Consider the following 12,522-nt stretch of genomic DNA (forward strand, 5'->3'; position numbering starts at 1 on the left):
CTAGCAGGAGGCTGAGTGACCCCACCACCACCACACGAGAGACAAGGGAGACGGCTCAGTGAAGACATTGGGTCTCTACTGCCAACTCGGTCTTTCCAAGTCCCCGTAGAAGACCATGGGGTTAACATAAAAGCAAACTGAATACTTACATCGCAAACCAGCCACCTCATAGTCCTCCTCCTCCTCCTCCTCCTCCCCCTCCTCCTCCTCTTCCTCGCTCTCATCATCTTCACTGTCCTCAGAGGAAGACTCTTCGGTGTAATTCCTGTCGGGGAAGACACTGCTTGTAGAGAACACAGATACAGGCCAGAGTGGTCCTAGGAAAGGTCAAGTCCCACATGAATCCCAGCAACCCTTCCCTCTTCACAGACTAGACCCAGACGTGATACTGAGGGGAGGGAACCTGAATCCAGGCCAGGGCACAGGAAGCAGAATGAAAACCTGAGCTTCAACACCGTGCCTCCTCCACCAGGCCCCAAACCTTTGGATAAGACACACCCATGGCAACAAAAACCAAGACCAAAATGCAACCCCACCCCTCGACACACAAAACAATACAAAATTCTGCTCCTTTTGTTTCATAAAAACAGCCAGATAGTGTAACATTTCAGGTATTAAAACTGTCCCCAACTCTGGAGTGGACTGAAAGGGTAAACAGCCCGGACAGGTGTTACTGCACCTTGACGGCCCTTCCAGGGGCCGAAACAGCTTGTCCATGACCACAACATCAAAGCACTGGTAATCCCAGCTCAGAACAGCTGGTCCAAAGCCCCACCATTTCGGAGCAGCGTGCCTCATCTCTCTAAGTGTAGCTGGAATGGAGTGAGAAATAACCGAGTAATGCTCTTAGGCAGGGTCCCGATCAAACAGCTCTGCCCTTTCAAAGAGGCACCAAACTAGAGTGCCTCTAAACTGCTCTTTTTATCACCTCGAATTTCAACGTGGACAACAAGGGTATTAACTTTGGCAAATATTAGGTGTCTCCTCTTTACAAGGCCCTGTGTTTGGCCTTACTGGGATCAGGATGAAGACTAAACCACCACCTCTACTCTCAGGGCACTGACAGCCTCACAGGAAGAGAGCCGGGCGTGAAACTGACCATAAAGGCAAGACGCATCAAGACACCAGCTCAGATCCAAAGCTGAGCTGGAACACACAGGAGAATGAATCCCAAGGGTGTAAGGATGTTTCAAAAGAGCAGTGACTCTCAGATCGGCAGGCCGCGGGCTGCACTCCCCAGGTGCGAGTCCTGGGAACAGAGAATACTTGCAGCTGGAAGGAAGGCACAAGTGGCCAGGGACACACAGACAAGAGTCTGTAACACGCACACAAACGTGGGCACTGGGGCACATAAAGACACACGCTAGTACTGTAGAGTAAGAGTCTCGAAGGTAGGCTGGGGAGCTCGGACTTATTCGAAAGGCAACAGGAAGACTGAAGTTCTGGAACAGAAGAGTGACACAGGCAGATGTTTGTGTTACATAAACCATTCTGGTATCACCCCAAAACCTGGACGGATAAGAGGGGGAAAGATATGAGACAAGGGAGTTGAGAAGGCACTGAAGGAGCTCAGACGAGAGGCTTAAGAGGGCCTGATGACAGCAGGTACCAGGGGGAATGAACAGCAAGACACTGACGCACAGGCCATGTCGACACTGCAGTGATGACGTCTGGCAAATGGACGAGGGAGAGGAAGATGTCCAAGATGACACTGACGTGCAAACAGCAGGTATAGGCAAGGACGGTAACAGTTTGGGGATTTCAGGAGTGGGTAGCTAAAGACGTCATCACAAGTGAAGAAAGTGGACAAAGTGGAAGAAGCAGAAGACGGAGATAGATTGTTATTTGAGAAGATATGACCAAGAATATATAAAACATGACTAGTAATGAAAACCAGAAATGGGGATATTCATCAGAGCCCTCTGAGCTCCCACTGCAGTATCTTCAATGAGGGAGCGATATGCACCAAAGACGAACTTGAAGCTTCTCGGCAGCAGTCAGTCTGAGTAACTGAAGCTCGAGTACCGTATTTATTAATTTGTTTGTAAAATAAGAACGTCTCACCTGCCACGGGAGTTGCGCCTGGCAGTAGCAGGCTGGCAGGCTGGGCACTGCCACTCACCATCTGGTACCGCATAGAGAGCCGGCCTCAGACAGAACAGGTGGAAGGCTTTGTTACACTCGTCACACAAGATCAGCTTGTCGTCCTCACCTGCAAAGACATAAATTTCCACAGTGCTGTCAGGAGCATGGCAGCCATCGGGGAGCTGTAAAAGCTGTGCCATCGGGGAGCTGTAAAAGCTGTTCAGCCTCAGTTAACATCCTGGAAAGGACAAAACATTCGGGTACAGTGGCACCCCGTTTGTAAAAATGCAGCCATCTTGTGAAAAAAAATATAGCGTTAACTAGTCTATAGATAATTCAGGGTTCGGGTCTTCTAACGTCTCTTCTGGATCTATCCAGGGCTGGAAGAAGACAGCTACCATTCACTAGGAGGTACCAAAAACGTCAAGATGTTGCTGCTTCTCTCCCACTAAGAAATCAATCTCCCCCAGTCACATTTTCTGCCCTTCCTCCTCCTGCCGATCACACAAATGCTTCCCAACTCATGTGTGACATGTTCTCTTAAACCACTCAGTGTCCCTATTTGAAAATACACCAAACCAATTATTTTTTTGGCCACACCCGTGGCATGTCAAATTTCCCAGGCCAGGGATCAAACCCATGCCACCACTGTAACCAGAGCCACAGCAATAACAACACCGGACCCCTAACCCACTGAGCCACGAGGAAACGTCTACAACAAACCAATTTTTTTTTCTTTTTTTTTTGTCTTTTGTCGTTGTTGTTGCTATTTCTTGGGCCGCTCCCACGGCATATGGAGGTTCCCAGGCTAGGGGTTGAATCGGAGCTGTAGCCACTGGCCTACGCCAGAGCCACAGCAACTCGGGATCCGAGCCTCGTCTGCAACCTACACCACAGCTCACGGCAACGCCGGATCCTTAACCCACTGAGCAAGGGCAGGGACCGAACCCGCAACCTCATGGTTCCTAGTCGGATTCGTTAACCACTGCGCCACGACAGGAACTCCAACAAACCAATTCAAATGACCATTATCCTCTCTCCAACTTTCATTCTAGAGCAGTTTTTAGAGCATAAGTCTCCTCATCCTTGGAAAGTGAATCGTAACTAACCTAAGTCACAAAATAGCTTTAGCCACTAAGAAGTCCATGGCTGGGAGGGGGTTAGCCATCCGGTTCTTTTTACACATAACGGGGCTCTAAAAGCTCTCAGCATTAAACAGTCCCGAACGCTTTGCTCTGTAGGACTCCATGCTGGAAGGTCTAAACCCAGGCATTCTTCACCATGTTCAAATACTGCCCTCTACTGGTAACACCTAGCTCACTTCGTGGATGACTAAAATTTCAGAGATAATAAGAGATTCAAATTTTTAGGTTAACTAGTTCTTGTTCCCCATAGAATATTTAAGGACTGACAAGACCAACTGCTCTTATTTTATACTCAAAACTGAGGCACAAAGGATCTGCTTTGATTGCTGGCATGTGATTTTTTACTTTTATTTTTTGCTTTTAAGACCCGAGTCACGAGTCATGTGGAGGTTCCCAGGCTAGGGGTCAAATCAGAGCTGCAGCTGCCGGCCTGCACCACAGCCACAGCAACGTCGGATCCTTAACCCACTTAGCAGGGCCAGGGATCAATCCCACATCTCCATGTGGGTTCGTTACTGCTGAGCCACAACAGGAACTCCTAAAGGCTAGTATTTTACAGACCTTCAGAAGATAAAATCTGTCAGAATACATTTAAAAATGGTGTATACAGAATTCCTAAGGGGAGAAAAGATTTTGGAAATGGAAGTCCTAGTGCTTAATATACTCAGAAGAGAAACTGTGATTTATACCTTTCTTTCGACAAAACTTTGCATCGAGCATTTTCTGCTGACATATCCCATTTGATACAGGCATCAAGCATCCCAAGTAGAACGTGCATTCTGGAAAAGGTCTGAGCCTCACGGATTGCTGTCTTCCATTTTTCCAGAGCAGATGCGACCTAAACAGAGACCAACCAGGCCAGCATTACTTACAATAATTTCAAAGACATGAAATGTGGATTTTTCACATAATACTGACAGAATATACACCAGGAAAGGACTAGGACTAGGAAAAGACATGAGAGAAGCATTTACTTCCTGAGCTCCCCTAGTCTATCTTTTTTATCACACAGAGGAAATGAAGGCTCCAAAGGGTGGAAAAAATTTGCTAAAGGTCACACAATTCAAGGGGGAAATGACTAGAGACAAGGTCCCTTCTAATGAAATTCAAGTAAAGATTCAGTGTCATTTAAAAGCAGGAAACAGGAGTTCCCATCGTGGCTAGGCAGTAACAAACTGGACTAGTATCTATGAGGATTCAGGTTTGGTCCCGGGCCTCATTCGGTGGGTTAAGGATCTGGTATTGCCTCAAGCTGTGGTGTAGGTCACAGACATGGATCGGATCCTGCATTGCTGTGGCTGTGGTGTAGGTCGGCAGCTGCAGCTCCAATTCGACCCACCTGAGAACCTCCATAGGCCACAGACAAATAAATGAATGAATAAAAGCAGGAACACTGGCACTGTGTAAGTCACATGGGTATGCAACAATGTCATGTAGCCAGCAAACTCAGATCAAAATGACCAGTTTCTAAAATAGTAAGTATCACTATCTCAGATTACAGGGCCTAGAAACAGTAAAGAGTATCCCTAAAGTGTTCTACAATTCTTACAAGTATTAAATAGTGATACAAAACATTCTTGGCTTTATCACCTACTTCTAAGTCCCAGGGGTTGGCCTGATTTCATGCTGGACCATTATTCTCAGCATAACCCACATGGCCTCCTCCCATCATCAGAAAATGCAAATTAATTTAGAATTAGCAAAGCAAACAGGATGGAGACAAACATAATCAGGAATTTTCAACTCTCTATAAAACAGACATTCTAATGGAATTCCCGTCGTGGCTCAGCGGTAACAAACCCAACCAGTATCCACGAGGATGCGGGTTTGATCCCTGGCCTCGCTCAGTGGGTTAAGGACCTGGCATTGCTGTGCGCAGCAGTGTAGGTCACAGATGAGGCTCAGATCCTGAGTTGCTGTGGCTGTGGTGTAGGCCAGGAGCTGCAGCTGCAGCTCCCATCCACTCCTAGCCTGGGAACTTCCATATGTCACGAGTGTGGCCATAAATAGCCAAAAAAAAAAATCTAGGAAGAACAAAAATGCTCTTTTAGGATAAATGATTTGCGTTACTATTAGTCAAAAGATGATTGGGGGGGTGTCTTCAAAGCACTAAAAAAGCCTAAACAATTAGAGAATCCACTTAAATGCCACGAGAGAAGGCATCACTCTCAGATAGTCTGAGAATACAACGAAGCTGGATGACGTACAGCTGAGGCCATACACCAGAAGCTGAGCGGCCAGGTTACCTTACTATCATCTACCTTGGAGAGGTCATACTGCTTAACTCTGCTGTGACTGAAATGAAATAAACAATGCTGGCTACTTTTACAGCTTGGCTGGCTCTAGCTAGCACACCAACACCACTGGGTTTCACTGGCCTATCCTAGGCAAAAGGTCAACTTATTTATTTATCTATGTTTAATTTTATGGCTGAACCCACAGCATATGGAAGTTCCTGGGCCAGGGACTGAATCCAAGCCATGGCTGCAGCAATGTTAGATCCTTTAACCTCAGATCAAACTGGCACCTCTGTAGCGACCCAAGGCACTGAAGTCGGATTCTTGACCATGGTGGGAACTCTACAAGTTCAATTTTAAGTAACAGCCTTCCTCCTATAGGAAAGGCTTGTTATTCTGGGAAGGCCATAGGCTTTAAAATAGAGCTGCCAAGGACAAAGACAGCTGAGCTCCTTCGGCAGCTGTGGCTTTGAGAGTGAAGGAGGGAAACAGAGACTGTTCTTCCTCTTTCCTACAGAAATAGAGAAGCAACCAAAAGCCTCGTGTATATAAATTTATGAGTAACTAGGATAAGCAGCATCAACACACCAAAAAGTTAAGAGGTTGCTCAAGTTCCGAGGAAACTGACTCCTTCCTTATTCCCACCTGCAGTGCAGCAGGTATCTCGAGCTCTGCCTTCAAAATAGAGCACAGGAGTTCCCGTCATGGCACAGTGGTTAATGAATCCGACTAGGAACCATGAGGTTGCGGGTTCGGTCCCTGCCCTTGCTCAGTGGGTTAACGATCCGGCGTTGCCGTGAGCTGTGGTGTAGGTCGCAGACACGGCTCGGATCCCGCGTTGCTGTGGCTCTGGCGTAGCCTGGAGGGCTACAGCTCCGATACGACCCCTAGCCTGGGAACCTCCATATGCCGCAGGAGCGGCCCAAGAAATAGCAAAAAGACAAAAAAAAAAAAAATAGAGCACAATTTCCTTCCTGCCCTCGAGAGAGCTCCTCGGCAGGTGCTGAGGGCCACCAGCACAGCCACTGTGCTGGTCTTCTCCCCTGATGTAACAGAGAGCTGACACGGGACCACTGACTCTCTAATTGTAATGACAACTCAAACCTCTCCATGCAGTGGAATATGAATTTAAGAATTTCAGATTCGGTTCCTGAAAGATGTTACAACAGCCAGGGAATGGCTAAAATGGGCTTTGCTGTCCTCTAGCGGATTGTTTGTTAGATGCGTACAAGTATTTTAAAAAGTCATCAGTATATAGTACTACGTTTTACTTAATTCCTGTAAATTATAAAATCTGAGCTCCCAGTACATGTGGCTTCATTACAACAAACAAAAAAACTGGAAGAGATTTTGGAAATAAACTTATTTAACTGCATTTTGTTTTTTATTTTGCTTTTTAGGGCCGCACCCATGGCATATGGAAGTTCCCAGGCTAGGGGCTGATTCACAGCTGCAGCTGCAGGCCTACACCACAGCCACACAGGATCCTTAACCCACTGAGTGAGGCCAGGGATCAAACCTGCATCTTCATAGATACTAGTCAGATTCGTTTCTGCTGTGCCACAATGGGAAGTCCCTTAACTGCATTTTTAAAATAGACTGTGATATAATTTATATATTAACAAATTCCCCTTATAAAACATGTAAGTCAATACTCTTTCATGTATGTGCAGAGCTGTACAACAATCAACATAATCTTAATGTTAGAACATTTCCATCACCCAAAGAAGAAATCCTGGCATTCCCCATTCCCTACCCTAACCCACCAATTGCTGCCCAGCCGTAGGCAACCACAATCTACTTCTAGTTATAGTTTGCCTGTTCTGACTGTTGATATAACATGTGGCTTGTGGCTGGCTGCTTTTACTGAGCATAATGTTTTCTAGCTTCATCTACACCCCAGCATGTAAGAAGAGTGCTTCACTCAATTACAAATCGCTGAGTAATATCCTTTTTTTTTTTCCGTTTTTTTTTTTTTCCCCCACTGTACAGCAAGGGGGTCAGGTTATCCTTACATGTATACATTACAATAACATTTTTCCCCCAGCCTTTCTTCTGTTGCAACATGAGTATCTAGACAAAGTTCTCAATGCTATTCAGCAGGATCTCCTTGTAAATCTATTCTAAGTTGTGTCTGATAAGCCCAAGCTCCCGATCCCTCCCACTCCCTCCCTTATCCTTTTTTTAATCCATTCATTTTGGTAGACATCTGGGTTTTTCCAATTTTTTGACTCTTCTGAATAATACTGCTATGAAATGTTTGTGTAATGTTCATTATTATTTCTCGTGAAAAGCCTGCCCAAGGTCTCATAGCCATTTAGGGCCAGATTTCCTTCAGGTCTCCAGATCCCCAAAATCCAATCCTCTTGGCCTTGTACATTAGCATCCTGTTCTATCCACTGAGTTATCCATCTGGACTAGTCTAGTCTCCAGCCAGCCTCTAATTCTGAGGGCAAAAAAAAGGAATTCAAGATTTTAAAAAACATCCTAGTTTACTCCCACTGCACAAAATTTCAAACATTCCAGAACATTTAAAAAAAAAAAAAAAAAGGAGTTCCCATTGTGGCTCAGGGGAAATGAAGCTGACTGGTATCCATGAAGACACGGGTTCAAACCCTGACCTCACTGTGTTAAGGATCCAGCATGGCAATGACCTGTGGTGTAGGTTGCAAATACGGCTCAGATCTGACGTTGCTCTGGCTGTGGTGTAGACCAGCGGCTACAGCTCTGATTCAGTCCCTAGCTTGGGAACCTCCATATGCCGTGGGTGCGGCCCTAAAAGAAACAAAAACAAAAACAGCACCACATTCAAGACTGTTTCTGAAAACAGATACACAGCAGCAACATAAAGTTTCAACATTCAACACACGGCATCAAGCACTCTTATCTTGCAGTACTGCTGGGAAGCTAAACACACTATTCTGATGAAAAATTGAAATCCTTTAGCATATTTAAATAAAGTGGGGTCCTAGTCAGAAGTGTATGGAACAAAATCACCATTAATCCCTTTACCTAACAGTAAAAAGGGATAGCATATCTTGGCAAGACTATAAAGAGGCTTCAGATCATATTCTTCCATAAAAGAATGTTTAAAATGGAAAAACAGATAATCAGGTTGTTAGGACAAATGCATCCAAAGTAAATAGCCTGAAAGAACCCAGGATTTGGCCAAATTATATAACATCTTTCCCACTTAATGTAAGAAATGAAATAAACATTAAATATCTGAAATAACTGGCTATCACAGCAAGGGATTTGAGATGATCTACTTTTATAAATAAGAAAACTAAAGCACGGATTAGAGACTGATATTAGCTCATGCAACAACCTAGTGCCAGTGAAAAAAAATGCTGGCCCCTGCTAAGTGGAAAAGCTAAGGACAGTGGAAAATTTCAGCGTGGTGGCAAGGCTGACCTGCGCTGAGGAACTGCAGGGCATAATGCCACTTTAATGGGGAACATTGCTGAACTACTTAGGAGGCAACCTAATTGATTTTCCAAGAAACTCTTCCATGTTTTCCATTTGTGTCCCATGTCTGGGCCCAAAGGTTAAACCTGCAAAATGCTCATATTTTCCTCCCCAGTCAAGCTAAGAATTGTTTCACAGGACAAGCTAAAAAGAGGGTACACTTCACTATGGGGTTGAATACTAGAAAAGAACTTGAGAATTCTACAACTCCTAGTTCCCAATGAGAAGAAAATGTTACTGGTAAAGAAATGCCGAGAGGAAAGTTCCCATTGTGGCACAACAGAAACGAATCTGACTAATTAGTATCCATGAAGATGCAGGTTTGATCCTTGGCCTCACTCAGTAGGTTAAGGATCCGGTGTTGCCATGGGCTGAGGTGTAGGTCACAGATGCAGCTTGGATCCTGTATTGCTGTGGCTGTGGTGTAGGCTGGGAGCTGTAGCTCCGATTCAACCCCTAGCCTGGGAACCTCCATATTCCATGGGTGAGGCCCTAAAAAGCAAAAAAAGAAAGAAAGAAAGAAAAGAAATGGCCAGGAAAGATCACATCAAAGAGGTTCTTCTGTGTAGAACTGGGTTAAAAACAAAACCCAAGCAGTACTTAGCAAGGCTGAAAATTATGCCTAATAAAAAGAAACTGAAGCAAAGGAGACCTTGTCTTAGATCATCTGGAAAGTTACCTGGATGCTGCAGTCCAGTAAGATAACGATGCGTGTAAAATCTGCAAGTCTGTGCCATGAATTAATAGATGAAACTTCATCTAAGTGACTCTGAATTCCTGCTCACCTCTCACCTAAAATCGTCTTTCTTGTATCACATATCACCTCTGGCCCCAGGAAGAAACTTAAGGGGAACGTGCCAATTATATACTCCTCTCTGAGCTTTAGAGGGGAAAATCACTCTGTAAACTCAAAGGGCCAAACAAGGACTAGCTGTCAGTAATGAGAAGGCCAATTTCAGCTCAGCCTAACAAAGAGCAGGCACCCCTTCCATGATCTGAAGTGGCCCTAGGTATCCTCCACAGGTGGGCCAAGTACTGCTCTTTCGCACCTGTCACACTACTACAACCATCTCTCACACTCAAACTGAGGTCCTTCTACTTACCACCAAAACCCCCAGACTGTGCAAAATGACTGGCATAGGCAGCAAGCCTTTAACAGATGTTTGTGAATGAAAGGAAAGAAGAGGGAGTTCCCCGGTGGTGCAGTGGGTTAAGGATCCAGTGTTGTCGCTACTGTGGCTCAAGTCACTGCTATGGTACAGATACAATCCTCTTCAATCCTCGGCCTGGGAGCATCTATATGCCATGAGTACAGCCCCCCCCCCCCCCAAAAAAAAAGAGGAGGAGGAGGAAAGAAGAGAAAGAAGTCAAAAACAAGAGAAAGTATTCCACTGGATAGTGGCTGGGACCTCTCCCTTAATGTACTGTTTTTGAATTATTTTCTTCACAAGTAATCTTAAGAAATCTAATACATAAAACAGGAAGAAAAAAAAAATGGAGCTGCTAGGAGCTCCCACTGTGGCACAGTGGGTTAAGAACTGACTGCAGGGAGTTCCCATTGTGGCTCAGCGGGTTAAAAACCCGACTAGTATTCATGAGGATGCGAGTTTGATCCCCGGCTTCACTCAGTGGGTTAAGGAGCTGGTTTTGCTGTAAGCTACAGCACAGGTCACAGATGTGGCTTGGATCCACTGTTGCCATGGTTATAGTGTAGGCCAGCAGCTGCAGCTCTGATTCAACCCCTAGCCTGGGAACTTCCATATGCCACACATGTGGCTGTAAAAAGGAAAAAAAAAGAAAAAAAAAAAAACAAACTCCAAATGATATTGTTCCATTCTGTAAAAATCCAACAAAACTATCTGTGTGTGTGTGTGTGTGTGTGTGTGTGTGTGTGTGTATACATACATACATACATACATACATATAAAAACATCAAATTATTAAAGAGTGGTGTCTTTGGGGGGGTACTAAGACAGGGATTGTTTCATATTTTATCTCCCTCTCGCATTTGACTTACGATGAGCTTTTAAAATTTTAAAAATTAGAAAAGTGGATATACATATACAAACAAATGAATTGGCCCCTTAACCTTATACTATATACCAAAATTAACTCTAAATGGATCAAAGATCTAAATCTAAGAGCTAAAACTCTAAAACTTGTTGAAGAAAAGAAAAGAGGAAAGTTTCATGACACTGGATTTGTCAGTGATTTTTTTTTTTCTTTTTTGTCTTTTTGCCATTTCTTGGGCCGCTCCCGCAGCATATGGAGGTTCCCAGGCTAGGGGTCGAATCGGAGCTGTAGCTGCCAGCCTATGCCAGAGTCACAGCAACGCAAGATCCGAGCCGCGTCTGCAACCTACACCACAGCTCACGGCAACGCCGGATCGTCAACCCACTGAGCAAGGGCAGGGATCGAACCCGCAACCTCATGGTTCCTAGTCGGATTCGTTAACCACTGCACCACGACGGGAACTCCTATTCTTTTTTTTTTTTTTTTTTTGTCAGTGATTTCTTGAATATGACACCAAAAACAGAGACAACAAAAGAAAAAACAGTTAACTTGAACTTCATCAAATTTTAGAACTTCTGTGTATCAAAAGACACTGATACATTCCCAGGAGGATGGAGATAGGTGCCCCACCCCCACCCCCTCAATGTGGCTGTTCACCTTGGACCTGCAGTGGACGTGGGCATGGCCCAGCACAAGATTTAGCCCCTTTCCCGAATGTGGATGCTCAAGTTAGGCAGCAAGAAACAACAGCCTGCACAGATGAACTACAAGGATCAACTGCCCTCTGTCATGGGATTCAAGCCTCCTACCCCTCCCTTGACCTTCCCCTCCCCTCCGTCACTGTTCCTGCCAAAAGTTCCCCCATAAACTCCAGCCACAGATCATTTATAAGCCTAGCGTCTCCTCACAGTTGAGGCTGGAGCCATCCTGAGCTCAGCCCATCACTGGCTGATGCTTTAACAAATCTCTCTTGCTTTACCAAGGTGGCCTTGCACATTCCTCCCCCGGCAAACCTAACCGACACCATCAGGAGTTCCCACTATGGTGCAATACCATCGGCAGCTTCTTTGCAGCACCAAGATGCAGGTTTAACCTCCAGCCCAGTGCAGCTGGTTAAAGGATATGCCATTGCTGCAGCTGCAGCATAGGTCACAACTGGCTCAGATTTGATCCCTGACTAGGAACTCCATATGCCTCGGAACAGCCAAAAAAGGAAACGGGAAAAAAAAAAAAAAAAGACACTATCAACAGAGCAAAAAAGCAGCTCACAAAATGAGAGAACACATTTGTGAAACATATACTTGATAAATGATTAATATTCAGAATATATATAAGGAAGGAACCCATGTATCTCCCGACACCACTCCCCCAAAAACATTTTTTTTCCTTTTTAGGGTCACATATGCAGCATATGGAAGGTCCCCGGCTAGTGGCTGAATTGGAGCTGCAGCTGCCGGCCTCCACCACAGCCACAGAATCACCAGATCCGAGCCACATCTGTGATTTACGCCACAGCTTGTGGCAACACTGTATCCTTAACCCACTGAGAATGGCCAGGGATCAAACCAGCATCC

At 45.1% G+C, this 12,522-nt stretch overlaps 1 protein-coding gene across 1 annotated transcript in view; it reads right to left on the reverse strand.

Moving 5' to 3' along the window:
* Positions 1-12,522, reverse strand: part of BAZ1B (bromodomain adjacent to zinc finger domain 1B) — an 83,450-nt gene that overhangs the window by 6,306 nt on the left and 64,622 nt on the right. Inside the window, 4 exon segments of the mRNA XM_047779849.1 lie at positions 150-265; positions 2,065-2,212; positions 3,920-3,932; positions 3,934-4,068. Of these exon segments, the coding sequence (XP_047635805.1) occupies positions 150-265; positions 2,065-2,212; positions 3,920-3,932; positions 3,934-4,068 (412 nt within the window).

Source organism: Phacochoerus africanus, chromosome 5 (assembly GCF_016906955.1).
Source record: "Phacochoerus africanus isolate WHEZ1 chromosome 5, ROS_Pafr_v1, whole genome shotgun sequence".
In the NCBI taxonomy this organism is placed as follows: domain Eukaryota; kingdom Metazoa; phylum Chordata; class Mammalia; order Artiodactyla; family Suidae; genus Phacochoerus; species Phacochoerus africanus.